Here is a 26,237-nt window from a genome sequence, read left to right as displayed (position 1 = left end):
CATGGAGAGCAAGCTGGGGTATGCGAAAAGACAAATTCCTAATGCAAGAAATTGTAAAGGGTTAATAAAGTGATGTTATACTGTTCTTTAAGGCTGTCAGTGCAGAACATTACTTGAAGGCGGGTTTAATGTATCTGCTTGCTCTTCTTGGGTGTGGGATAACTTCTGTTTCTTACAGGTTGCCCCTGGAATTGAGGTGCAAGCACTAAGCTAGTGGGATCCTCTGAAGTTCTGTTTTTTCTGGGTAGTGGGAGTCCTCCTATTGTCTTTTCTCATTGTGCACGTCCCCTGCAGTTTATGCACTGGTATTCCTTTCCAAGTTAAAATGTCTACTAGAATTGTCTCTAGATATCCTCGCCTGCAAGGTGATGGGACTGCTTCTCATGCAGTTGCACAGTTCTCCACATCTGCACACAGAGCCCTCGCTACCCAAGGTGCTCCAGAGGCAGAGAGCGGCCTGCCCTTGGCCAGGCGTTCTGCCTTGCATTCTGGGATTGGTGTTTGCAGTTGCTTTCCTTTGCAAGGTAGAGCAAGGGACCCCTGAGGAAACCAGTGATTTGCATCGGCCTTTCAGCTTCTGTTCAAGGTCTTTGTTCATGACGGCGTGCTGCTCATGCCAGCGTTGTTTGTGCCCGACACAAACAACATCCACTGGGCTGGGAGCCTTCTCCTCTTTCATTAACGTCAGTGACCTTGGCTCCTGGAGAACAGCCTGGCTGCAGGTCTCAGTTGCAGTCGGTCCAACAACCACCTCTTGTTCCTTTTCTGCTTGTTTTTTTTTCAATGCAAAATGAACATGGTCATTTGGCAAGATACTACTGAGAGGAGCTCCCCTGGCAGGAGAAAAGGTCTGTCTATGAACAATGCCCGAGCCGGACAGATTTTAGAATCCAGTCACATCTATTAATCAATTAAGAAACAAGCAGAATTCCCTGATGAAGTGGTTCTTTACAATAGTTAGGCCATTCCTGACATACCTCAAACAGTTCAGGTCTCACCACGAGAAAAACGTCTACCAGGGCCTTCAAGAAGATTAGCTGGCCTGACTCCCAGATTGAAGAGCAGGGAGCGATTATCATTTGCTAACAGAATGAAAGCTTTCGAAACTTCGGAAAGGTACAGACGACATAATAGAGGCGGTCCTGCAGTCAGGAAACAATAAGATTATCGATCCAGGAAATCTTTTGGCCTTACCACCCTTATAAAAGATAACAGCGGAACGCCTCAGTCAAATCTGAGAAGAATGTTGCAAAGCAAGGGGTGTGGTGAAACACGGTAAGGTGGATACCAGGGAATATTCTGGGCACAGTCCTTGCAAACTTGCAACAGTACTGGTGCAATGGTACAAGGTGTATTCTTGGTACAGTCGTCGTAAAGAGGTCCCGAGATGATTGACCATAGCAGACTTTCATGGTAACACGCGTGCAGGTGAACGGCCTCCACACCTACACATGCAAATCCCAGGAGATCAGGGGAGAGCTTTTCTGTTCTCGTCCTCCAGGACTGTAGCATGATCTCTCAGCCTAAGAAAGTCAGCGCTTTAAAATCCTGTTTCGACGCACGTGTTGATATTATTATTGTAGTAGTAGGTGTTGTTGTTATGCGTGCACCGCTGCAAAAAATACACGTAATAGCATAAAAGGAAGTTTATCCCAGAAAACATTTCCACCTTGTTTAATCCAGCCGTAATTTGTTTTATGGCTGAAATGACTAGTCCTAAATGCAAATACATTTTTCTTCCTTCCCAGAATATCCGTGGTAGGAACTGCTAAAAGAAAATCACGAGCCACCTTTACTCAACTTGAATGGGTAGCTGAGCTGTTTCTGAAACATCTGCTTGCAGAACGTGAGCACGGCTGTTACCTTCATTCATATTCATAAATGTTAAACGTCTTTTCATGTGCCTTTGATACTAACTCGGGGGACCGGGTAGCGAGGACCCTTTAAGACGGCGACACCCCCTGATTGCTCCACGCTATTCCGATCCAATTGATTGCTGGGAGCCGGAGACAGGCCCATTTTTCCGTGTTTTCCCCGCCGCTCCGCCAATCGGAAGGAAGCTCTCGCCGTCTAAACTGCGGGGCTCCGGCGAGCGCAGGGTGACGCGTTCTCGGCGAGTGGAGTCGGGGGAGCGGAGTCGACAGACGTGTGCGCTGAATTTAAGCGGCGGAAAGCACCAAAGGCTGGACCCCACAGGGGAAAAAAAAAATTGGAGAGGGAGGAATGCATGGGGAATCGCCGCACAGCCCTCTTAACTTAGCCTAGCGCTAGTGTAACCCGTCTGCGTTGGACTGTGGATCAGCTCTGCTTGGTACGTGATGTTTTGCAAGTTAGATTTTTTTTTACTAGTGCCAGAAAAGGCGCCGATCGTTCAGTATTATCGTGGAAGTACTGCAGGACTTTACTGGGGAGGTATCACCCGGAGAGGCGAGTTACCGAGACTGTTCATTCCTTGCATTAGTTAAGAGAGCTTGCTTTAATTTCTTTTTTGCGGGCTACTCTGTTGCGGCGCTCGGAATTCGCGTGTTTTCAATTCCCTGGTTGTTTATTTACTCTTCCACTGGAAAATAAACGTGTTGGGGGTTTTTAATTTGTATTTTGGGCTTGTTAGCTCTAACAAATCCATGCCTTTTCGGTTGATAGTGTAGTTACATAAATCCTACACTGGCTTTTCCGGAGGTAGGCTACTGAGGTCAGTCGATTCGTAAACTGAAGAAGGCTTTGTCATTTTGGATATTAAATCGGTTTCAAGCTAATATTATCTCCTACGAAGAAATGCTTGTTCTAAACTGTGATATGAAGTCAATCATGGTTATTGATGACTAATTCTCGGTTTGTAGCTTCACAACCGACGCAGAGTGGTATTATCGCATTTTGTGTGCCAACAAACCCTGAATTGGAAGTCGAGAATCAAAAGGTACCGAGCTGATATGACGCGTCTTTGCATTTATGGAAATGTAGCGTATTTGTAACTGTGATATTCATATCATTTGGGTTTTTTTCCCTTGCAAAATAAGTTTGGATACGTATTTTCATATTTAAATTCCATCGAAATGGAGCCATTCCTAGTCATAGCTGTACTGTAGTTGCAGCCGAATATCGATTTTGTCTGCGCCGTCAAATAGCCACACGTGCTTAAAGTTCTTTAAAACCGTTTTATCGTTAATTTTCTGCCTGGTTTAGTCTTTGCTTCAGATGTGCGCTACTGTTTTTTTTGTAAATAACGATTTCATGTTTCTGCGTTTACGCTGGGTATTTCATCGGTCAGCTTTGAGTTTTGGAGGCTCTTTGAAATTTTATATTAACTCATGTTTGTTTATGTGTGTGTCAACTCCCTCAGTTTTCAAAACCAAGGTGTCGCAGAAGACGATTAGTGGTAACGCGCAGAGTTGGAGCCAACCGTATAGATCACCAAGCGAGGTGTGATTGCGGACTTATCGTCTCGACTAGTCTAGAAACCAAATTGTTGAATTCAGGCATTGATGTTTGCGATGTGGGACTGTCCTGTTGACATTTGGGCTGTGCGTCCTGTTGTTCAGGATGGGAAGATGACACGTTTATGACATTTGAAAAGAAGTACAAATATGCGCTTTGAGGTGTAGCGGTCTACTGAACCTGTAGACACTGAAGTTTGCTAGGTCGCTTTTGTGTGGTGTTGACTCTTACATCATGCAGGATATCAAGATCTAGTGCCATTTGTCTTAATCAGTGGTGATCTTAAGTGCACAGAGCAGCTCAGCTCTTGTACGAATAGCTTGATTACTGTAAGACAAAATACCTTTACAGATTTTAGCCCAAGAATATTGCAACTCCCAATGGTCTCGACAGTGTATGGGGAATATAGGAATACAGGAATGTTTATTGAAGGAGATCGGTTTAAAAAAAGTCACTGCTGTCTGGGTGAGGCCGTTATAAGACTCAGTGGAGAGGCTCAGTGACCGTGGCTCTGATCGCAGTGTTCCCAGTCTGAGGCTGTCGGTGACTTGAGCTGTTCAGCTGATGGTTACCATCCGTCTGGCTTTTCCCAGAATCCTCTCCTTTTTGGTCCTTAAATCTCCATCTAGGAAGAATTTTTGTATTTTTCTTCCCCCCCCGAAGTGTTTCAGTTTGAGGCTGCACAGTGACAGTGGCTAGTACTGCTGCCTCACAGCACTGTGGCCCTGGGGTCAATTCTGTACCTCAGCTGCTATCCGTGTGGAGTTTGCATGTTCTCCCCATGTAAACGTGGGTCTCCTCGATGTGCTCCGGTTTCGTCTCTGCCCAAATGCAAGCTATTAGCATAATTGGCTACTGGGGAAAACCAGTCCTTGTGTGACTGAGTGTGTGTCCTGTGATGGACTGGCGTCCCATCCAGGGTGTACCCTGCCTTACACCCATTGCTTTCTGGGATAGGCCCTGGCTCCCCCAAGAACTCCAATGAGAAGAAACGGTTGAATGGTTTTTATTCAAAATGGTTCTGGGGATGCTGGGAGTGTTAGTCCTTGAAGAGAGAGATTGTGTGTTGGTTATAGTCATAGTCTCATTTAGTTTGCTGCCTTCTGCCTCTTGGATGTTCGATGGTAACACTAGGGGAGCAGGGTTCTGTCGTCTGTCTTCCATGTCCTCTGGCGGTGATGGTGACCGGATTTTCTTGCCTGTAAGTTGGTGTCTCGACTGCCCTGCCTTGCTCGGGACACAAAGGAGCTGCCCCCAGGCTGGCATTGTGTTGCATTTCGGGTGGAGATTGATGGATCAGAGATTGTGGGGTGTGTCTTTACTTGCACCTCATTCTTCTCAAAAGGGTTGACATAAGCATCAGCTGCACTGTTTCCACGAGGTGCTTTTTCTGCAACACTCAGTAATTGGATGTCAGCCCTGCTGTGAGGGCGTCACTGTCCTCTGGGTGCTGGTAGTGGACAGTGCACTTACTGACCGGTCTGTTAGCTCAACAGAAACCTCCCCTGATGCAATTAATTTTGTCTCCAGTAGATTTCTTCAATAAATGTCTATTTACCTTTCTTAGGCAAAGTAATGGGAAATTTAGTGTTGGCTTGAATGTACTGATGGTCAGTAACGTGATATAAGCATGTTCACGTTCCCCACAGGGTTAATATTTCTCTTTGTGATCCATGTTGATACATGGGGAGGTCACTTTTTAATGTGTGTTAAAAAAAATCGCTGCTGGTGTGCTCAGATGAGTCACACAGACTAAATTTACCGGAAACACTCAGTCACCACCCACATCGCTGTGTTAGAGGAGGGGGGAAAAAGTAAAGGCACACACCTTGGACAGGAACCAAACGCATCGGTAGAAAATGTCTTGTCATGTGAAATGCCACATCTCTAAGCTCATCCACTAGGAAATGATGCAGCAGGTGTTTGTAAAATAAAAGTATTATTTAAGATAGGAAGCAACTATTGTGACTATGGCAGCAACATCTTCTTCAAGACCGTCTTTAAGGCTGCTAGCATTTAAATACTCTTGGGGAATTGTGGTGTGTCTGGGTGCTCGATACTCGAATTGTGAAAGTTAATCCTTCCTAATGTGGTCAGAAAAAGAATCATGTGATCCCGGTCATTTACTATAGATGCAAGATGCTAGACTCCGTCTCGCAAGTTCCGAGAGTTGAACATGAGACTCTAAGCTGAAATATTTATAAGCCCTGCCGGGTTGCTCTCCAGCGTCGCTGGGGTACAAGACAGTTTTGTAGTCTTGTCAAAGGTGTGCACGTGCCTGCGAAGCATCGTCGGCAGGGGTAACCTGGAAACCAGGTGTCCAGTCCCTTGTGTACCCCTATCGTGCACTTTCTCTGAGCAGTTCCTCGGTTACAGGGTATCAAGTTGTGTGGATGTTGCAGCTTCCCTGTTTGCCTATGCTCTGTGGTACCAGTGTCAGCTGAGTTGACTTTGAGTCTCTTTCTTTTTATCACTTATGTGTGTTGTTTTTGCTCTTGGTGGATGCTGGTTCCATAATGCTGATTTACATTGACCTTGTTTTGAAGTGCTTCTGATGTTATAGATTGCCGTCATTTAACATCAGAAACTGCCTTGTACCCCAGTGAGTCTGGCCGAATTTCCAGTAAGTGTGCTTATGAGTAGTCACTATTAAGTTGCCTTTTCGGTAATTTCGTCTCATCAGCAGGTTAGCTCTTAGCCTTCCTGAGCCCTGTTACTCAAACAAATGAGATAGAAGAAGCCGGGCCTGTGATTGTATTTACTGAAGAGGTCTGACTGGGAAAGACTCCCAAGTCCGCAGGGTTCAAAATGAGCTTTCGAGCAAATTTTGATGACTGTGTCAAACCATTTATCTCCCTTAAAGTTGCTTTTAGTGTACCGTTGGTTTTTTGATTATCAGACCTAATGGAAGGAGTTGAATTTCACACTGCTGAGTTCTTTTGCAAGAAACAAAAAAGACTTTGTTGCAAAGTGAGAATGGCTGCATTCCTGGGCATTGCTGTGTTCATGTACAGTGTCCAGTTTGACACGTCAATCCAGCATTCGGGAGCAGGACAGGAAGTGGAGATTTGGCATACAGGATAGCCAGCTCAGCTCCTGAAAGACAGGAGTCTGGCTCTTCTGATGGGTCTTTTTTAAAACCACTGCAGACCTGGTGAAAATGTCTCAGTTGAGAGTATGATTTCAAGCAGTGAAGATCATAATTGCATTGTGATGGAGCCCTCCAGTATGGTCACCCCAGTTCTTATAAGGGAAGTGAAAGAGTGTGCAGGAAGTGATGTCTGGGCTCTGTGAAGAGGGCTCCCCTCCCTGCACCAACTCAAGCCAAGGGGTGGGGATGAGCCATTGGAGTCCATGTCCTACAGATCATGGGGAAACGGGTTTCCGGAGGCACTGGGTAGTGTGGAAGACCTGGAGGAAACTGGAGCCGTTTCTTTCAGGCTCTGCAAAAATTTAAAAACGGGGAAAATGGCTGATTCAGTTATGACCAAATTCTGAATTAGTGTGAGTGGAGTCTTGATCATGCAGGAGCATTTTATTCTTCTGTTGGCGTTGATAAAAACAGTGGTGCAGTATATTGAGGTAGGTGTTTGCTGAAGGGGAATATCGTGTATCGGGGTGTATCGTGTCTTGGAGGAGTGATGGGATGCACATCCCCTGAGAAATTGCTGGGCCTGCAGGTCTGCGCAGCGGTAGCCATCTCCAAGATAAGCGCAGGTCTGCTTTTGTTGCTTCACCGCAGTGGAAATGAGGCAGGTGGAGCTCTGCTCGTTTTGTGTCGGTGTCTGAATGGGTCATCGCCGTCACTAGGACTTCTAGCGACGCAAGTCTGGCTGGGATGCGTTCGGTGCTTGGTGTGGCTCTTAGGCAGTGCTTTTCTTATCAAGAACTGAAGCAAACCTCGGAATAAAGCTTCAGAAGAACTCTGGGAATCCACCCAACCTTCTATTCCCCTTCACACTGAGTTATTCTGTTCTCGTTTTGAAAAGCAAGCAGGTGTTCCGTCCCCAAGACGGGCTGGGCAGGGTGACGGTTTCTGGTGCAAAATGAGTTTTTGATTTGATGCCTCTTCTTCGCGTGGTAGAAAATGCTTTGGCATCTGTTCTCTGCAGCCGCTCAGCCTGAGAGGTGTTTTTTTTCCCTTTCCCCTTCGTAATTGAAAACCCCTTGGCTTTGAATGCCACTGTCAGAAATACTTTCGAAAACCCAAAATATGAATGTGATCAAACTGAGTGTGGGCTGAAGGCAGCCGATTTGAATAACGTTGACAATCCAGAAATGCTGGTCTGATTTAAGTTTGGATGGCGATTGTATTATCGTGAAAATGGGGGAGGGGTTGTTGAGGATAAAACACATGGCAGCCACAATTCTGGCACAGAAGAGCACTGAACCGTTCTGCTGAACTGATTGAGCTCAGAGGCACGCTGACAGTTAAGTATTGATTTTCTTTTTTAGGAGGGATGTTCTGGGCTGCAGTTCACTTTAGATGACGACACTGTTTGTCAAAGGCTGGACTCTGATCTGGTGTTGCTTGGCAGTGAGGGGGACGCCGGCGCGGGGTACACACCTGGATTCAGGGAGTCCCCATATGCACAGATGCCCCAGCTTGGAAACCAAGGAGCTGGAAGATGACATTCCATTGTAATGCAGCAGTCTGTTACAGGGGAATATTAAACAAAAACAAACTTTAATTGGGAGCAGCTGAGGCTGGGCCTTCGCTCTGTCTGTGATCAGGGTCCACGATTCAAAAAGTATGTTGGCAGGAGAGCTTGGCGAGCTGGAATTCTGTGTGTAAAACCCAATGTAAATTCAAGAAGTTAAAACAGTCTATGGATGTATATGTAAAATGAAGTGCATTACTTTGGATGGTATACCCACAAAATGCACACACAGGAGCCCTCGTAAATTTGCTTTGAGTTGGTTAATTCCTGGATTGGCTTTGCACATGATGGTGTTCAGCCGTGATGCTTCGGTCTGTGTGCTGTGCTATAAATCAGGCAGGCATGTTCCACTAGAAGACCTACCCTTCGCTGTAGTCTCTTAAGGGGGCTGATCTCCTTCGGAGTTATACGGGCTAAATGAATTTGTTTGGGAAGCAGTGAACTGTATGGAAATGAGCCGATTTGCGTGTGTTGGGCAGGGACTCTAAAATTAATCCGTCGGGGGGGTTAAAGTGACGACAAGGGGCTAGGAATTTATCAATCTGTCTGGAGCTGATTAAGTGGCTTTCTTTGATGCATCTCCTAGGAATGTTTATTCAGCTTCATCCTGTGTTGGAACAAATGAACACAAGTTTATTATTGTGTTCTTGTTTGGATAGGAGGGTTCTTACTGTCATAACATTTGAGTTTGTCCCGTGCTGTCTGGGGGGGGGAGACAGGTTTCGAAAAGCCATTTCTGTGCACGAGGTAAAAAGTCGCACAGTTTGCGTTTTTTCCTCCTTTGTTTAATCGTGAGGGGTAGAGTGTTTTCCTCATGGGTTCCAGAGAACAGCGTGGAACTCAGCTGGGAAGCTACTGGAGAATAATTCAAAAGCATTTTTATACAGCAGGAGTAATTGAGCGACGTTGACCTTCAGCATCAGCTTAGGTCTGTTCTGATTTTTGCATTCTTTGACTGTTCTGTTTTTTCTTTTAAAATATGAGAATTACAGAAGCACAGCACTGGATACGTAAATACAGAACCTGCTCCCTAGGGAGGAGTGAGAGAGGTTGAGACGTCCTTCTTCCAGTTTTCAGAATTCCGTGGAAGAAATGTTTTTAAACCAGTGGTGTTTGGTTGTTTTTTTTTTGAAGTAGAAAAGCTTTCCCCATATAAAAAAAAATAATTAAAAAGTAACCAGGGCTCATAAATGTTAGTATTGGCGCTGCTTCTGTCTTAAGGCATAATTTTTTTTTCAGCACATTTCTGGTGGGTTTCATCATGCGCAGGAGTTTCAAAAATGGCATCCCTCTGCTCTCTAATGTCCTTTTTTTTTTTTCCCTTTCTCATTTGGAGCCTCAGCATCTCCACTTCAGAGCCCTTGAGAGAGGCACCCTGCCTAAACTTCAGGAAGGAAAAACCAATTCTGTGATCCTCCTGATTATCCAAAGTTGGGTTTAATAGGTAGAATTGCTCGTCAAACCAGATAAGGATCTAAGAGGAGCCAAATTAAATTAATTATGGCTTGGCAGAGGAGTGAGATGAATTAACACTTCAGTCAGAATTAGACCTGGGCTCATTCTTCTTGCTGCAGCTTGTGTGTGTGTGTGTGTGTGTGTGTGTGTGTGTGTGTCTGTGTTTTTTTAATAGAAGCTTTATCTGGGCATCGTGACGTCATCTACGGTTGCCTTCCTTTTATTTCTTCAAATCTGCTCCTGCCTTCAGGGGAAAACGCAGTTTGCAGCAACACAAACCGGGTGGCCTGATTTGCGCAGCCAGGAGCGTTTGGAAATAGTTTCTAAAAAAAATGGTTCCTCATACCTCCCCTCCAGTTCAGTGGTTCTTGGGGCTGCCCTGACACGCATGTGGCGCAGTGATTGAGATATTTGTGAAAGTGAGCACATAGCTTGTGATGGGTGAGAGTTCTTCGTTGTCACTTTTCCGGGTGGGTTGAGAGTGTGGGAGAATGCTCCGAGGAGGCCGGTGCTGCGTCATGTTAAATAGTGTCAATGATTCATCAGCCTCCTATATGTCGAACATCGCTGGAGCTGTGGGTCAGTGGCGGTCTGCTCTGCGGCAGGACATTCGCACGAGGACCCAGGAAATGACCATCATGCACAGAGCACTGTAGAGAACAGTTTAGCAACCCCATTAAAGCTGACATCTGTAATGCTTTTCTAAAAAAAAATTCATTATCCTTTTAGTAATAAAATGTTGTCTGTCCCTGGGCGAGACGTGCAAACACATCTTCGCTTTTTGAAGAATCTCGCCTTTGCACTGCGGCTATCTGCAGCTTCGCCCTGGAGACTGCAGACAATGCCTGAACTGTACTATAAACACCTGTAGGCTGTCGGCGTCTAGCTTACTTAAGATTTCCTTAAGATGTAATAAGGATTCTTTATTGATTGTGGTCTTTCAGACGGGGTTTGTCTGTGGTTTAGCCGAAGGTTGTTTTCTGAAACGCGGCTGTGAGTCATTGCAAGAATAAAAAAGCTATTTTCATCCAATCGGGTTTTAAAAAGGAATAGAAATCGAAAAGCACCCATCTGTACAAACTCCTTGAAACCGCAGGAGGTTGCACAGTTTAGGAGGTATGAATTAATGGATGCTCTTTTCTCATCCTTCCCCAGCGACACTGTAGAAAAGGATGGTATGTGTTTTCCGCATCGGAATTGCTATGACCTGGAACGACCTGCTGTGCTTCTTGACCTCAAGGAGCTTTGACTCAAGATAATTTTCCACACTTTGGTGCTGACAATCCTGTTGCCGGACTTGCGTTTCTTAAGTTTAAGGGTTGTGTGGTTGGGTTTGTAATTTAAGCTTGATCTTCTGCATTTTTTTTTTTTGCTCGGACTTCCCTGGCTCAGGCATGTGAGGCGTGTTGACGAATACATGTATGTGCATCACTTTGCTAAATTTCATCTGTTCTAACAGTGCTCAACCAGGGAGCAGTGCCTCCCAATCATTATTGTCAGTTTCTTCATTTATTTTTTTGCAGTGATCTTCAGTATATTAGTGTGAGATATCAATTGAAATAGAAGGACACGAGCAGAAACTACAGTGCCTTGCGAAAGTATTCGGCCCCCTTGAACTTTTCAACCTTTTGCCACATTTCAGGCTTCAAACATAAAGATATAAATTTTTTATTTTATGTGAAGAATCACCAACAAGTGGGACACAATTGTGAAGTGGAACGAAATCTATTGGATTTTTGAAACTTTTTTAACTAATAAAAAAATGAAAAGTGGGGCGTGCAAAATTATTCGGCCCCCTTGCGTTAATACTTTGTAGAGCCACCTTTTGCTGCGATTACAGCTGCAAGTCGCTTGGGGTATGTCTCTATCAGTTTTGCACATCGAGAGACTGAAATTCTTGCCCATTCTTCCTTGCAAAACAGCTCGAGCTCAGTGAGGTTGGATGGAGAGCGTTTGTGAACAGCAGTTTTCAGCTCTTTCCACAGATTCTCGATTGGATTCAGGTCTGGACTTTGACTTGGCCATTCAAACACCTGGATACGTTTATTTGTGAACCATTCCTTTGTAGATTTTGCTGTATGTTTGGGATCATTGTCTTGTTGGAAGATAAATCTCCGTCCCAGTTTCAGGTCTTTTGCAGACTCCAACAGGTTTTCATCCAGAATGGTCCTGTATTTGGCTGCATCCATCTTCCCCTCAATTTTAACCATCTTCCCTGTCCCTGCTGAAGAAAAGCAGGCCCAAACCATGATGCTGCCACCACCATGTTTGACAGTGGGGATGGTGTGTTGAGGGTGATGAGCTGTGTTGCTTTTACGCCAAACATATCGTTTTGCATTGTGGCCAAAAAGTTCGATTTTGGTTTCATCTGACCAGAGCACCTTCTTCCACATGTTTGGGGTGTCTCCCAGGTGGCTTGTGGCAAACTTTAGACGAGACTTTTTATGGATATCTTTGAGAAATGGCTTTCTTCTTGCCACTCTTCCATAAAGGCCAGATTTGTGCAGTGTAAGACTGATTGCTGTCCTATGGACAGACTCTCCCACCTCAGCTGTAGTTCTCTGCAGTTCATCCAGAGTGATCATGGGCCTCTTGGCTGCATCTCTGATCAGTCTTCTCCTTGTCTGAGCTGAAAGTTTAGAGGGACGGCCAGGTCTTGGTAGATTTGCAGTGGTCTGAAACTCCTTCCATTTCAAGATGATCGCTTGCACAGTGCTCCTTGGGATGTTTGAAGCTTGGGAAATCTTTTTGTATCCAAATCCGGCTTTAAACTTCTCCACAACAGTATTACAGACCTGCCTGGTGTGTTCCTTGGTCTTCATGATGCTCTCTGCGCTTTCAACAGAACCTTAAGACTATCACAGAGCAGGTGCATTTATACAGAGACTTGATTACACACAGGTGGATTCTATTTATCACCATCAGTCATTTAGGACAACATTGGATCATTCAGAGATCCTCGCTGAACTTCTGGAGTGAGTTTGCTGCACTGAAAGTAAAGGGGCCGAATAATTTTGCACGCCCCACTTTTCATTTTTTTATTAGTTAAAAAAGTTTCAAAAATCCAATAGATTTCGTTCCACTTCACAATTGTGTCCCACTTCTTGGTGATTCTTCACATAAAATAAAAAATTTATATCTTTATGTTTGAAGCCTGAAATGTGGCAAAAGGTTGAAAAGTTCAAGGGGGCCGAATACTTTCGCAAGGCACTGTATGTGCATTGAAAACCTGTAACAGGAGGCATATCTTTGTACAAAGAGTTGTGGGGGTATGGAACGAGCTACCCAGCCATGTTGCCGGAGGCGAAGCCCTGGCTCTTCCAAGAAATGGCTGTATGAGATTCTCCAGGGTCAATTAACTGCTAATTACCAAACAGGCTAGAGGGGCAGAATGGCCTCTTCTTATTTGTCACCTTTCAATATGTGACTGGCATAACTCAAGTTTATGCCACTACTGCGAGGAATAAATCGGGCGCATAAATCAGACTTGAATCGGTTCCAGATTGGAACTTTAGTTAAACTAAGATTTAACCCCTTTGTAAAGAAACAAAAACTATACACAGCTTAGACTGTGTGATAGCGCTCGCTGACCATTTATATAACAAAAACGTAATGCTCTCTGTACACCTAGAGAGCGAAACTGCTCTCAGCTGCAGTGGAAAAATATATATATTTTTTTTACAATTTATTTTTCAACTCCGCTTAGCTTTTCCAAAGCCTTCGCCTGCAGATCCCGTAATTTTCCATCGGCTCCTCGTACCCCCCACCCCCTCCCGTTGCTGTCCGCGGGTCCGCTCTCAAGTGTGCCTTTTCATTAAGTGCCGTAGTAGTTTGGTTTCAGTCTTGGCCTTGGTGGGGAAATTCCAAACGGGTCAATGAGAGAAACGCAGCGCAGGATGGCTGTAATATGATCGAAAAAGCTCTATTAATTTAATACAAACGCGGTCTTTATTTGCGACCGCTCGGGCTGTAACCCGAAACCTTGGTTAAGCTTGGAACACGAGTTCTGTCCGGGGTGGGAGACGGTCCTTTTGATCTCGCTCGGTGAGAAACTGGGACGTGTCGCCGGACGGCTCGGTTCTTTTCCATGGGGCGCGGCAGGGGTTTGACCCGATCCTGGTTCTCGAGGTGTGTGCGTGACCATTAAACCCGGCTTGCGGAAGAGGCTTGAACGGATTGGGGGGGGGAATCGGAGCTGGAATGTCGGTGTTTGAAGGAGGGGGCGCACCAGTGAGCCTACTGCTCGTTAGCGCCCACTCCAGCTCTTTCTTATGTGCTTAAAGGCTTTCAGGTATTTTGCAGGCACCTGGTTGCTGAGCTGAGTGCCTGTTCTGTATGTCGGTTTATCTTTCATATGCACACACATTTTATGATTAATAAACTTATAGTCTTGCATTCCATTTTTTGAGCAACGTCTTTAAGTTTACACAATGTTCTTACTTGATTTTATTTCAAATGAAGAGTTCTTGCTCTTCATACTGTCCTATTTCCCCCTCCACAGTGCACTTATGGTACCGAGATCCAGCAGTGATCACTCCACAGGCTTAAACCTTAACCCTGGCCTTGTTGGGCAGCATTCAGTCCCTGTGCTCTTCCCCAGCCTGGGTGCTGTTTTACGGCCAGTTGTTAGCGCACATTAGCTCTCAAACTGTGCTTGCCAGTGAGGTGGCAGCCAGGTGTGAAACCAGTTCTTAGCTCCCTGATGCTAAACACTGGTCGCTGACTGACAGGGTAGCCCTGAACCGCAGGAAGTGACTGCAGCTGCAGGCGTGTGCTCATGGCCTTCATTCAGCAGGCTCTGTTTTTTTTTCTTTCAGAAAGTGGTGTTGTTGCCCTGTGCGGAGGCCTGCCAACTTGCCAGGGGTTGATCTTGTGGGCTGCAAAGGCGCATGAGGGTTGGGTGGCAGTGCAGTCGATAGCATTGCGGCCTGACCGTGCCGGGGTCCTGGGTTCGATTCCTGGGGTGGTTTCTGTGTGGAGTTTGCATGGATTTCCTTTGGGTGCTCCCGTTTCCTTCTGCAATGCAGAGACATACTGGTAGGATAATTGGCTTCTAGGAAAATTGTCCCTGGTGTGTCCGTGTCCATTTGTGCCCCATTGTGGACTTTTCGGGGTGTATCCTGGCTTGCACCCATTGCTTGCTGGGATAGACTGTGGGCCCCCCTATGACCCTGGTGGGACCAGGACAGGAGGGTGGTGGGCTCCAGAAAACATTCAGCAGCCTGATGGGGAAGGTTTATAGCTCCTCGTAGGGATCATCACCTTTAATGGTCTTATTCCAAGCAGTCCCGTTTTTTAAAAAGTGAGTGCTAAGCTAATGAGGGGAACATCCCCTCTTGCAGTTGGCAGAGTTTAAAACATCCTCCTCTGACGCTTCATGGGTCTTGATGCCAAGTGTGCATGGCCAATGACATCGCATTCCAGCGGATTTATTTTGTTCCTCTTTCCGCGCGTGCACGCACAAACGCTTAGGAAAACTAGCTCCTGGAGAAAGGAGCCGGTTGATCTCGAGGAGAGTGACGTGGCTCCTCGTCCGTTTCTCCCATGACAGTGAGCCAGGTCTGCTTTTGCAATCAAGCTCGGATTTCCACTCCAGTAGCCTCTCCGCGAAACCCAGGTGGTCTCGCGCTCAATTGAAAACCAGGAATGTGTGCGGATGCAGACGATGTGCCCCTCTCCTGCTTGTGTGCCCCCTCAGTTTCAGGGCAGCTAATAATCAACCATCCTAACAATAATCCCCTTCTTATTCTTTTAACCATTTTGCTGTCAGTGCTGAGTTCCTGAACTCGGGCTGTCCAACTGGATTCCATGCTGGGAACGTGAAGGGTGTGATGCCATATCCCTAAAAATACCCATCAGAATGACATGATATTCTGCTTTTTCTGGAGCAGACAAAAATATCCAATTTTTTCCTGGTTCTGCTCCTTTTTTTTTTGTTTTTCGTGATGCATCCAATGCTATAAAAGAAAAAAAATCTCGGCACCTTGATTTGTTCAGTTAAACTTAAGTATGGCTGTCTGATGAAGGCCTTGTATTGTACCAAAAAATGCATTAATTGGATTCGTGATAAAACGATGCATGTGGCAACTTTGTTTTTTTAACTTTCCGATCTAACAAAGCCCTGAGGGGAATCCCTTTGCATATGAAGCTTCACAGGAGACCCCCTCTATAAAGGCAGCAGCAGGCAATGGCTAGCCTGCTGGGCTGGGAGGGGTCACTGGAGGGACTTTTTCCCTCAGTTCCTGCCCTCCATCTCCAGCATGGTGCTGGTGGGGGATTGGTGTACTAGGTCATCATTGTCTTGTAATAAAGAAAATAAAAAAAAATCCTGGTGTGGCAAATACATTTCAATGAAGGATAATGTTCGTTACAGTGTGAGCCTGTTTTATTCAAGGATTTGGGTGGACAAAAGCACTGTCCCACAGGCATATCAATAACAACCCCTCCACCTCCTGCCACCTGCAGTGTGATAAAATAACACTGGCAGGAGTGAAAGAAAACGGGGGCGTCACCCGAGACGGTGCTTTCTTTTGAATGTAGCTTCTCTTGCACGGCTGCGTTACCGCTGTCTGTTCAGGCAGCCCTAAAGATCTTGCAAAATTTTTTTTTTTTTAGTTTCTGTTGTGTAATGTGCTGCTGGATACACACCAGGGTGTTAGTTTTTGTTCATCGCTGCGTTTAGCGTTTTTGTGCCTTCTGGGAGGAAGTCAAAGTTCTGTAGGAGTCCGACGCGTCTTGTTCGTGCTGCAGAGAGGAGCCTGTGTAGTCTTACTAGACCAAAAATTGGCGCTGGAAAACACTGCGAGAAAGTAAGCTGTTTGGAATTCGGGACCAAGAAATTCAACTAGGTGGAGTTTTTTTTTTAATTTGTTTTTTTCCCCCAGTTTCCATTTTCAGACTTGCTGCTCCATTCTAAAAGGCTCTCTCAGGGGTGAATTAATGACGCCTTGTGCTCTCGGAACAGGCTCGTGTTATTAGCCTATCTCTTGTTTACTTAGGCTTGAGGATTTTTTTAAAAAAAATGTATCGGGTCAGCATAATTTGTTTTCCCTTTTCTTATTATGTTAAGTACATTAAGCCCTTCTCCGAGTGTATTTAGCTTTTAGAGAGGCACACTAATGCTCTTTAAGGTTGTATTTTATTCCGTAAGAGCACATCTCTAACCAGCCAGTTGCCGACATTAATAGCACGGGGATGGAGATTAATAGATGTGTTGAAGTAAGAGGAAGATGTAGGAAAAGTGTGGCTCAGTCTTGCAAAATTAAACCCAGTATACTATATATACACTTTGAATTATCCTGCATTGTTTTACAGAACCCATGGAGCTGGGCATGTGGCTGAGGCTTTGCACGGTGGAAGACGGTCTGTCCACGTTCATCTCTGGGGGCAGCCCCTGAACCTCGAAGGGAGGGACCCACTCCTCTGAGGGATCCACGCCCTCCCGCACCCCCCCACCCCGAGATGATCGGGAAGCTGAAACAGAACCTGCTGCTGGCCTGCCTGGTTATCAGCTCCATCACGGTCTTCTACCTGGGCCGCCATGCCATGGAGTGCCACCACCGGATAGAGGAGCAGGGCCAGCCGGGGGCCCCGGGCGGCTCGGGGGCCACCCTGCGGACCAGCCCGGGCCGCAACTCCAGCGCCTTCGCCTACAACAAGGACATGCCCCTCATCTTCATCGGGGGCGTGCCCCGCAGCGGCACCACGCTCATGCGGGCCATGTTGGACGCCCACCCGGACGTCCGCTGCGGGGAGGAGACCCGGGTCATCCCGCGCATCCTGGCCATGAAGCAGATGTGGAGCCGCTCGGGGCGGGAGAAGATGAGGCTGGACGAGGCTGGGGTGACCGACGAGGTGCTGGATTCGGCCATGCAGGCCTTCCTGCTGGAGATCATCGTGAAGCACGGGGAGCCGGCCGCCTACCTGTGCAATAAGGACCCCTTCGCCCTGAAGTCCTTGACTTACCTGGCCAAGATCTTCCCCCACGCCAAGTTCATCCTGATGATCCGCGACGGCCGGGCCTCGGTCCACTCCATGATCTCCCGCAAGGTCACCATCGCCGGGTTCGACCTGGGCAGCTACCGGGACTGCCTGACCAAGTGGAACCGGGCCATTGAGACCATGTACGCCCAGTGCCAGGAGGCGGCCGACAAGTGCCTTCCGGTGCATTACGAGCAGCTCGTCCTGCATCCCGAGAAGTGGATGAGGAAGCTGCTGAAATTCCTCGACATTCCCTGGAACGAAGCGGTCCTGCACCACGAGGACCTGATTGGGAAGGCGGGAGGTGTCTCGCTCTCGAAGTAAGTGGTGGTGGGTGCCCTACACGGGTTTGGGGTAAGAAAGTAGAATCCTGCTTTTTAGAATTTTTCAGGATTGGCAGGCATCACCACTGTAGGAGTTATTTAAGCGATGGATGTTTCTAACGATCCATATGGTGTTTATGCCATTTTCTCCTTGGCTGAAGCAAAGTGCTATATCTGAAGCTGTTACTTTCGCTAGAAGACAGCTTTTCCACTGTCTTTTTCTGACACGCAGTGTGGGGGAGAGGTGTGTATGTAGATGTAGGGGAGCTGTACATTGTGCAGTAAGGAGTAATGAGACCACCAAGGGCTTGAAGTCTGCTTTTTCTGAGAGGGTACTGAGCAGAGACAGTCAGGTCTCCCATGTGCTCTCTGTATGATAAGAACATTAACCCTCTACTTTACTACTTTACTCTCTACAGAACTGTTTCTGTGTTTTTATAACTTATGTCCTCCACTAAAGTCACACAAGATCTTTTTTCTTCACTGAATTTGTAATCACGAGAGTCGCCTCACAGCAATGACCCTTGTTCCATGTGCAGAAGAAATGCAGACAGGCTCCGCAGTGATGCACAGGAGGTTCATTGCTGATTGGAGGAGGAGCAGGTGACATCAGTCTGGCCCCGCCCACTCCAGCAGCATTGAGCCAGTGGTGTGCTTAGACTTGAAGAATCCCAAATGGTCACCAAGGGCTCGAACCAGGGACACGAAATCTAACCTGCACTCAGAGGGAGCACCCTTATCAGTTGTGCCACTCAAGTATCAAAGGTGTGAATAACCGTTTCTGTTGCAGAAGGTGATGCCGAAGCAGGCGTCTTAAGCTCAAGACCTGAGGGCATCTGCCGTCATCTAACCTGAGCAATCGGTTAAGCAATTAGCCTAGTTACTTCATCTCCAAAAAAGAAATTGTACTGCTGATTACTAAAAACTGGTAAAACACCTCTTCAGGGTTAGAAGTATTGCATTTAATAATTAGGCCAGCTGTGCAACTAAGAGATCAGATTAAACAAAAAACTGCAAGACTACATGCCTCTTACATTTGCTAAATTGACCAAAATCATTTGTAATCTACAACTTTACTCGCATCATAGGTTCTCAGCCTTTGGTAGGCATGGCAAAAAAGGGTTAAGTCACGTGCGGCTTGAGACCTGGAATACATTTTAAATTATTGAGGTGATGCTGACAATTTGGAGGAGTGTTGGCAACTGCCAGCTGAGGTGGAAGAGAAAAGGGCAGAGCCCCCTGGAGGCTCTGAACAGCTGGAGCTCTGCACATCTGTCACGGGCATCAGGCTTTTGTCGGGTTCACCCCCGTCATTTTGAATCCTTCTTGGTTTTTTGTTACTTGAATTCTAAAATATGATTGTTTTTAAAGATGTGCATTTCGAGCGCGACACTTTCACAGACAGGCTTCATTTTAAAACGGACATCCTGCACGCAACGCAAGATTGAGAATGTTCGGTGCAATGAATGTTGTTTAAGATGTAATTGGTGACGCCTGCATCAAGTTTAAAAAGATCAATCTAGCGCTTGAAGACATTGTTGTTGACGTGGAAAGCTGTTTGATCGCGCGTCATGCCTCCCAGGCCTATCCGTGTTGACGCGACTAAAACTGTAGCCATGTGTGAGTCAGAGCTGTGTGACCTTTGACTGCTGCTGCCTCCTCAGACAGGCATGTTAATGTTTTCAGCTTTTAAATTAGGAGATGTCTGCAATTCGGAGAAGGAAAACTACATTTTTCATACCTCAATACTGCTCTTTTTTTTTTAAAGTCCACAAGTCGCCATTTTTAACTCTTCGAATGTCGCTGTTGGGCAGGCTTGGCATTTTTTTTTCTTCCTGCACGTTAACTTTCTTGCCCTTTGGGTTTCCTCCAGCTCATGGCCCAAGGGCAGGTTTTCCCTCAAAACCGCGTTGAGGTTCAGTGAAAAACAAGAGAGAGGTTTTGTCTTGAGGGAGATTCTGCCCTGTTGTAGGGTTTGACCTCACCTGGCGAGAGTAGAAATCTCTGAAATACCGTTTTTGTAAACATCATGCAGTCCAAGCCAATTTAACCTGAACCCGGGTTTTTCCTCCAGAACTGTGCCATCATGTCTGAAAGGAGCTATGTGGCACCTCTGTGAGTCTTCTGCTGTGAAATATTCTCTCCTCAGCCTGTGAAGGGCTGTATTTAAGATGCTTTTTATATATATTTTTTTTTGTCAACATTCAAAGGGATAAACCTTGAAGATGGTGTGGAAGGGGTCCCAGGTGGGTGGTATCTGTCATGTGAGCCTGCACGTGACGGAAAAGAACAAGCAGTGCTCATTTCCTAAAATATTGTTTTTATTTCTAGAGGCTGGATTCGCTCGAGCAGCAGTGGTTGAGGAAGATTCTAGTGCTGTTGCCGATTGATCGATCGGTTTGCTTGTCCTCATTGTCCACTTGAGGCTTTCTGACATGCTATCCTATCTGAACTCCTTCATTTCACAATATGAGGAATGTCTGTCTTAAAATTCGATTTTGTTCTTTGCCAAGGCAATCGGAGCCCATCCAATTAGGGACCTAACTAGTACGTGGATTTGATTACACAGGAAATGTAGGCACAGTGGTTCAGCAGGATGGCCGGTGAAACCATCGCAGCCTGTTCAGTTAATAGAGTTGTCTGTTCATTTAGACAGGACCTAGACAGAAAGGTCTGGGTCTCTCCTGCTGTGCTGTTCAGCTGCTGGGTCACTGGGCTTTCTGGAATCTCCTTCTCATTACCAGTTTGTGGGCTATTAGAAAATTAAGTTTTGGTGTTCTCTGCAAAATCCCACACCTCCCTTTTTCTTGTCCTGGGTGGATTGGGTTACAGTGTGTGCTCTCTGATTCATTTTTTCTTCATTATTGATGTTGAAAGTAAATATCACATCTCAGTCTTCCCAGCAATTACTGTTGTTCAGCTCAAGTATGATCTAGGTCTCTTTTTTTTTTGGCATGCGTGGAAATTGCAAGGAAATGCTTTTTAAAACCCTTTTCTCGGGCAGTGTGCAGGCGTGACAGATCCACACGAGAGCATGGCCGAAAATGACAAACTTCTCCGTGAAGACCCCCTACCATGGAGGTGGAGCATGCGATGCAGAGCAGAATCGATTTTTTTTTTTTCCAGATCACTTCATTAGCAGTACTGTGCAGGAGAAAATCCATTTTCCATGGCCGCATATATAGGTCAAGCTCTATAAGCCTGTACAGGTCTTGCGGACGTGTCAATAGACCAAGCCAAGATTCAGGCGGTTTTTTTCCCCACTGACCAGTCAGTCCCATTCACCCTGGTAATAGTGACCGGAGCCGTCCTGTGTCCAGTTACCAAACAGACAGGGTGGAGAGATTCATTAGCATTTGTGTTGGGAGATAATCATCGGCAGTGTAAACATTGACCACCACACAGTAAAAAAGCGGGTAGATAAAGTGTCGGGAATCCGTCCTCCGAGAGTTTCGCTGTAACGAGAAACTGCCGGTGGGATGCCAGCTCCAGCCTTCTTCATTAATTGGCTGCGATTCTTTTTCTTTCAACACGACAGAAGTGTCCGGAGGATCATTGATTCCTTCCTCTCCGCCCCCCGCTGGAGCGGTCTGCTCTGGCTGCGAGCATGGCCCACAGTCGGCCAGCGGTGAGGCGCTGCTCGAGCTTCGGTACACGTCGGGTTTAAACGATTTTAAAAACTCATTTGTTTACGGACGCTTGTAGTGCAGCTGCAGTGCAGGAGAACGCAGTTTCCTGCGCTGTGCTGGCATTTTTTCTAAACAAAGAGGATGTTTGTGTGAGATTTCCAGATTTGTTTTTTTAAGTGTTAAATATTTTCCATGTGCATTGCATAGAAGTCTTCCTTTTACTTTTTAGTCATTTATTTCGTTGAGGTCTGCTCAGACCCTTGGACGGTTTGGTGAAGAGGAGCTGCCAGCCCCTATGTATTAGAGACTAAAGTGCTTTTGCTGTTTTCTGCATTTAAAAAAAGTTGCCCTCTATGCATGATACCGGGAGTACAGCTTTCCTGTGCTTTTGTAACTAGTGCAAGAGCTGTGGTTTGTGTTACAGATTGAGTGGGTAACGCATACTGTGGATGTGTGCTCGCCTGTCTGTCTGTGCGGATTTGCATACACTGCAGTTATCAGTACTGGATTGATGCCTTTTGGTTTTTGACATTCGTGATTCACTGTAGTGGGGCAGAAGAACTGCGCCCAAGCAGTCACAGTTACCCAGCAGCAACCTATGGAAATAATACTGCAGAACCAGAAAGGAGAGAAGGACTGGAGGTAATGAGGTTGCTCTGTGCAAGAAGCGATTGTGCTCTGCAGAGCAAGACTGATGTGGTTCCCACTTTCCTCCAGACTTGTTCCTTCACTCTACTGCGTGCATGAGAGAGCTTTGCAAGTAGAACAGCAAATCACAATAGCGACTGGTATGCAAAACGCAAGTGAGCTGCCGAGCTCCTCTCCTCCAGTGCGCAATGAATCGAGATCGGGGGGCCGTTTGTACATTTGCACCCCAGGACAACAAAGCTGAGCATCCGTCTCCTTGGGCGCTGACAGCCACGCTGATGGATTTCAATTATTTTTTTTTTCCACGGCTTTCGAGAGCTCACCCAGGGGCTGCGTCGCGTCGGCAGAGCAGATGCATTATCCTCTCCAGCCCATTGATTTTAATCAAATATTAATATACCCCCATCTAAACCCAGAGCCTCTCGAGCGGGGCCCCAAGAAAGACAAACTCAAGACGGCGGGCGTCTCGTCTTGGGTAACTGCACCGCAAAATGAATACCTTGGATCTGCTCGATAAAGAGACGGCGAACCAGGCGGCCAAAGATTAAATACATGCTGTCATTGTTTCAGTGTACAGATCGGTGAGGATATAATGATAGGGGCTGGTTACTAGACACACACACGAGGAAAAACTAGGGAAAGGGGAGGTTCAAGACGGCAGAGCAGAACTCTTTCACAAGGGCAGTGGTCCATTGGAGGAATTTTTCTATTGCAGGCAGTTTTTAAATGCTGCCACTTCACATCACACACCAGGCCTCAAAGCCCACTCGGAGTTTCTGCAAAGCTAATGCATTTGCCCGAGACCACGTCGGTCGGCGGCACTCTGAACTTCATGCACGCCCTTCTGGGCTTGGGCTGAAACCGGCAGTAATAAAAGATGAATTAATAGGCCAGCCTAGCCCACATCTAGACACGGTGGGTGTTTAGTAGACACATGGGGAAAGTTTTGGCTTTCAGTACACAGAAGTAACATAAAAGACGGTCTCTTTTGTGCTTTTGGTGGGGGGGAGGGAGGGAGTAGTTACAGGCTTGGCCTTTCACATTTGTCTCTGCAAGATGTAGCATTGAAAGGTAGTTTCTGGTAAGCGCGCACGCAGAATGGGTCGAATGAGAGAGCCGCGCTCTCCTGAAGCGAGGTACCAGTGCTGTGAACTTAATCCCAATAACACGCTCTTGTGATGGGATTTGCAAGTTAAGATGATGCCGAAACACAGGCTGGAATTCAAGGATTGTGGATTAGTGGTAGGAAATTTAGATTTAGTGTTTCAAGGGAGTTCAGTGGTTGGAAACTAGTGGTGGTGACTGAGCAGTCAGAAATTTGAAGCTGCACACTGACCTCTGCAGTAGTCTGGAATTTCTGGAGGGGATTTCTGATATGTTGCTGGAACAGCCATAGTGAGAAATGGGTCCCCCCCTCTCCCTCCACAGCCACTCGAGGGGATAGTCTGGTAAAGGAGGTCTGAAGTGCAGGCTGAGCTCTGGGAGCGCAGGTTCGAGCCTGTCTTGCCCTAGTGGCAGTGCAGAATTGGCGGGCAGATGGGATCAGCGACTGGCTCGAAGGTGGCAGGGGTGGACGAGTCTGCCCTCACTTCCTCCTTCTGCCCCGTGTGTTGCCACCTCATCGCAGCTGTGAGGCCAGAGGTAAAAACCGCACAACTGGTTATTTGTCCTCACCCTGGCTTCCTGTCAGGTTTCCTGTCAATATTTCAAAATCCTCATGCTCCACCTATAAGGCGCTGCAAGGCTTGGAATCTCGGGACCTCTCTGACCGACTATTGCCCTACTCCCCACCTTGCCTCCTTCGTTCATCTAATTCTAGTCTCCAGTCTCTCCCCCAAGCCTGTCTTCATACTATGAGTGACAGGGCCTTCTCCTGCTGCACCCCAAAGCTCTAGAACTCTAACCCCAAGGATATCAGCAAGCCATCTTCCCTGAGCTCTTTCAGATCTAGACTCAAAACCATCTTGTCCAGAAGGGTTCATATTAAATTGGTTCTGTGTGCCCCCTTGGCTGTCCTACTGTATTCCACACCCCGATCTATTATCTCCTCTCAATGTGTCTTTTTTGTTGTTCTGTAATCTGCTTTGATAAGCCACTTTTAGAGGTGCTATATAAAAAAAAATAGTGTATATATGTATTTATTGCCAAATGTAAAATCACTAGTGATATTTAATTTTTGCAAAAAAATTATATAAGCTGTAATAGTTACTGCATCGGGACAAGAATTGCCCCAAATGTCTTGCAGGAAGAATCTGTCAAGCCAGAGCCTTTGTGTTGTATGTCAAGTCTTTTGCTTGCTGCTCTTGATCAGATGAGATCTCTGCTTTTAACACTGTTGGTGACCTGCATTTACAGTGTGTTTTAGAGCTATAAATGTTGGCCTGCTGCCATGTTTCTTAAGTTACTGCAGGGTGTCTATTAGGCAGCGAAGAATCGATACACGTTTGATTCGTTTTCACGACTTGTTTAGGTTTTTAGTCTGGCTGTATTACCACTATTGCTGACATTTGAGCAGTGAGGGGCAACTGATAACACCTGGGAAACCAAGATTGGACTTGGGAATTCTGTTAATCATTAATTGCTGCAGTTATTGCACAGGATTTTTTTTTCTCCCGTGCCTATCTAAATGAAGGATACCGGAGGTCCTGAGATCTGCCAGAGTGGGTAGAAGGTGGTTAGAAAGTTTGCAGGTGTTTCTGTTCTTGCCCCCATTTCTTGACAGAGGGCATTTGACAGAGACGCTCTTTACAAATCCCACCCGTTTCCTATACTTGGAATGGAAATGCTCCAGCTGTATTAGTCATGCAGGAGCAATGGCAGTGGGGAAAAATGCATTTTTAATGTTGATGCATCAAAGCACATGCAGTATTGACTGGGGGGGGGCAGACAAACAAGCCTGATGTCGTCGGGGCTGCTCTCGTGTGCAGGGAGAACAGGCCAGAAGACAGTCACAGGTCCGTAAGGTCAGGATCCAACACCAAGGAGGAGAACTGGACATGCAAGCTGGTACCAAAGAATAAGATATATTACTTAAGCCATATAAATAGGGTTATAATAATTCCTTATGCTTGTATAGCTCTTTTCTGGACACTCTGCTCAAAGCGCTTTACAGGTAATGGGGATCCCCTCCACCTCCACCAGTGTGCAGCCCCACCTGGATGATGCGCCAGTGCTCTCAGTGGGGAGGAGAGCAGAGTGTTGAGGCCAGTTCAGAGATGGGGATTATTAGGAGGCCATGATTGGTAAAGGCCAGGGGAAATTTGCCAGGAAGCCGGGGTAACACCCCTACTCTTTTCTTGAGAAACACCCTGGGGTTTTTAATTACCACGAGTCAGGACATCGGTTTTACGTCTTGTCCAAAGGATGACGCCTTTTAACAGTATAGTGTCCCCGTTGCTATACTTGGGCATTAGGACCCATGCAGACCACAGGGTGAGCGCCCCCTAGTGGCCCCAATAATGCCTCCTCCAGCAGCAACCTAGAGGTTTTTGAAAATGCTAGCAAAAGATTGAATTAGTTTGCCTGTTGAATAGTTGGGAATATTTAATCCCAAGGCAGGGCTCTTGCTAGTCCCTGCAATCATGGTTTACTACCTTCTGCTCACTGAAGTGGCTCCACCTCTCTGTAGCGGGACTGCACGACGCAGATGTCCGTGCGCTGGAGGAATGGGGCCGGAGGGGGTATTAATCCTCTCCCTGCAACAGGTTGGAATCTCAGGTTGCAAAAAGCAGCACAAGTTGTATTTCTCTGCTTTTAGAAGCACATTCCCCAGCAGCCTGGCAGCCACTCCAGAGCCCCTTTCCTGTTCTTCTCTAACCTTTGTTGTCATTTTTGTATTTGGAGTGCAGGAGACAAGTGTTCTCATTATCGGGCGTTTGCCTGCCTGCCTGCTGTGAATTCTTCCTCCGTCTGCAGCTCTAGAGCATCTCGTTGGTATTCAAGGGTGCGTGACAAGGCAGAGTTTTTGAGCACACGAGCTGAGGCAGTTTGCTGTGTACATTCAACTGCAGATAAAATAGCCTGTATGGTGAGTCATAAAGCAGGCTTTATCCAAGAAATGGCCTCCGAGTGTGCATATAAAAAACGTGTACAGAATGATACATTTG

At 46.4% G+C, this 26,237-nt stretch overlaps 1 protein-coding gene across 4 annotated transcripts in view; it reads left to right on the top strand.

Moving 5' to 3' along the window:
* Positions 1–2,005: 2,005 nt before the first annotated feature.
* The window catches only part of LOC102685418 (protein-tyrosine sulfotransferase 1), a 42,915-nt gene continuing 18,683 nt past the window's right edge, over positions 2,006–26,237 (top strand). The window contains exons 1-2 of one of the 4 annotated variants that reach the window (XM_015367471.2): positions 2,006–2,311; positions 16,866–17,851. In XM_015367471.2, the coding sequence (XP_015222957.2) occupies positions 17,013–17,851 (839 nt within the window). In that variant the 5' untranslated portion in view covers positions 2,006–2,311; positions 16,866–17,012. The other 3 variants (XM_015367473.2, XM_069184427.1, XM_015367472.2) reach the window with 3 other exon arrangements.

Source organism: Lepisosteus oculatus, chromosome 26 (genome assembly GCF_040954835.1).
Source record: "Lepisosteus oculatus isolate fLepOcu1 chromosome 26, fLepOcu1.hap2, whole genome shotgun sequence".
Lineage (NCBI taxonomy): Eukaryota > Metazoa > Chordata > Actinopteri > Semionotiformes > Lepisosteidae > Lepisosteus > Lepisosteus oculatus.
This window is presented reverse-complemented; position numbering and strand designations above follow the sequence as displayed.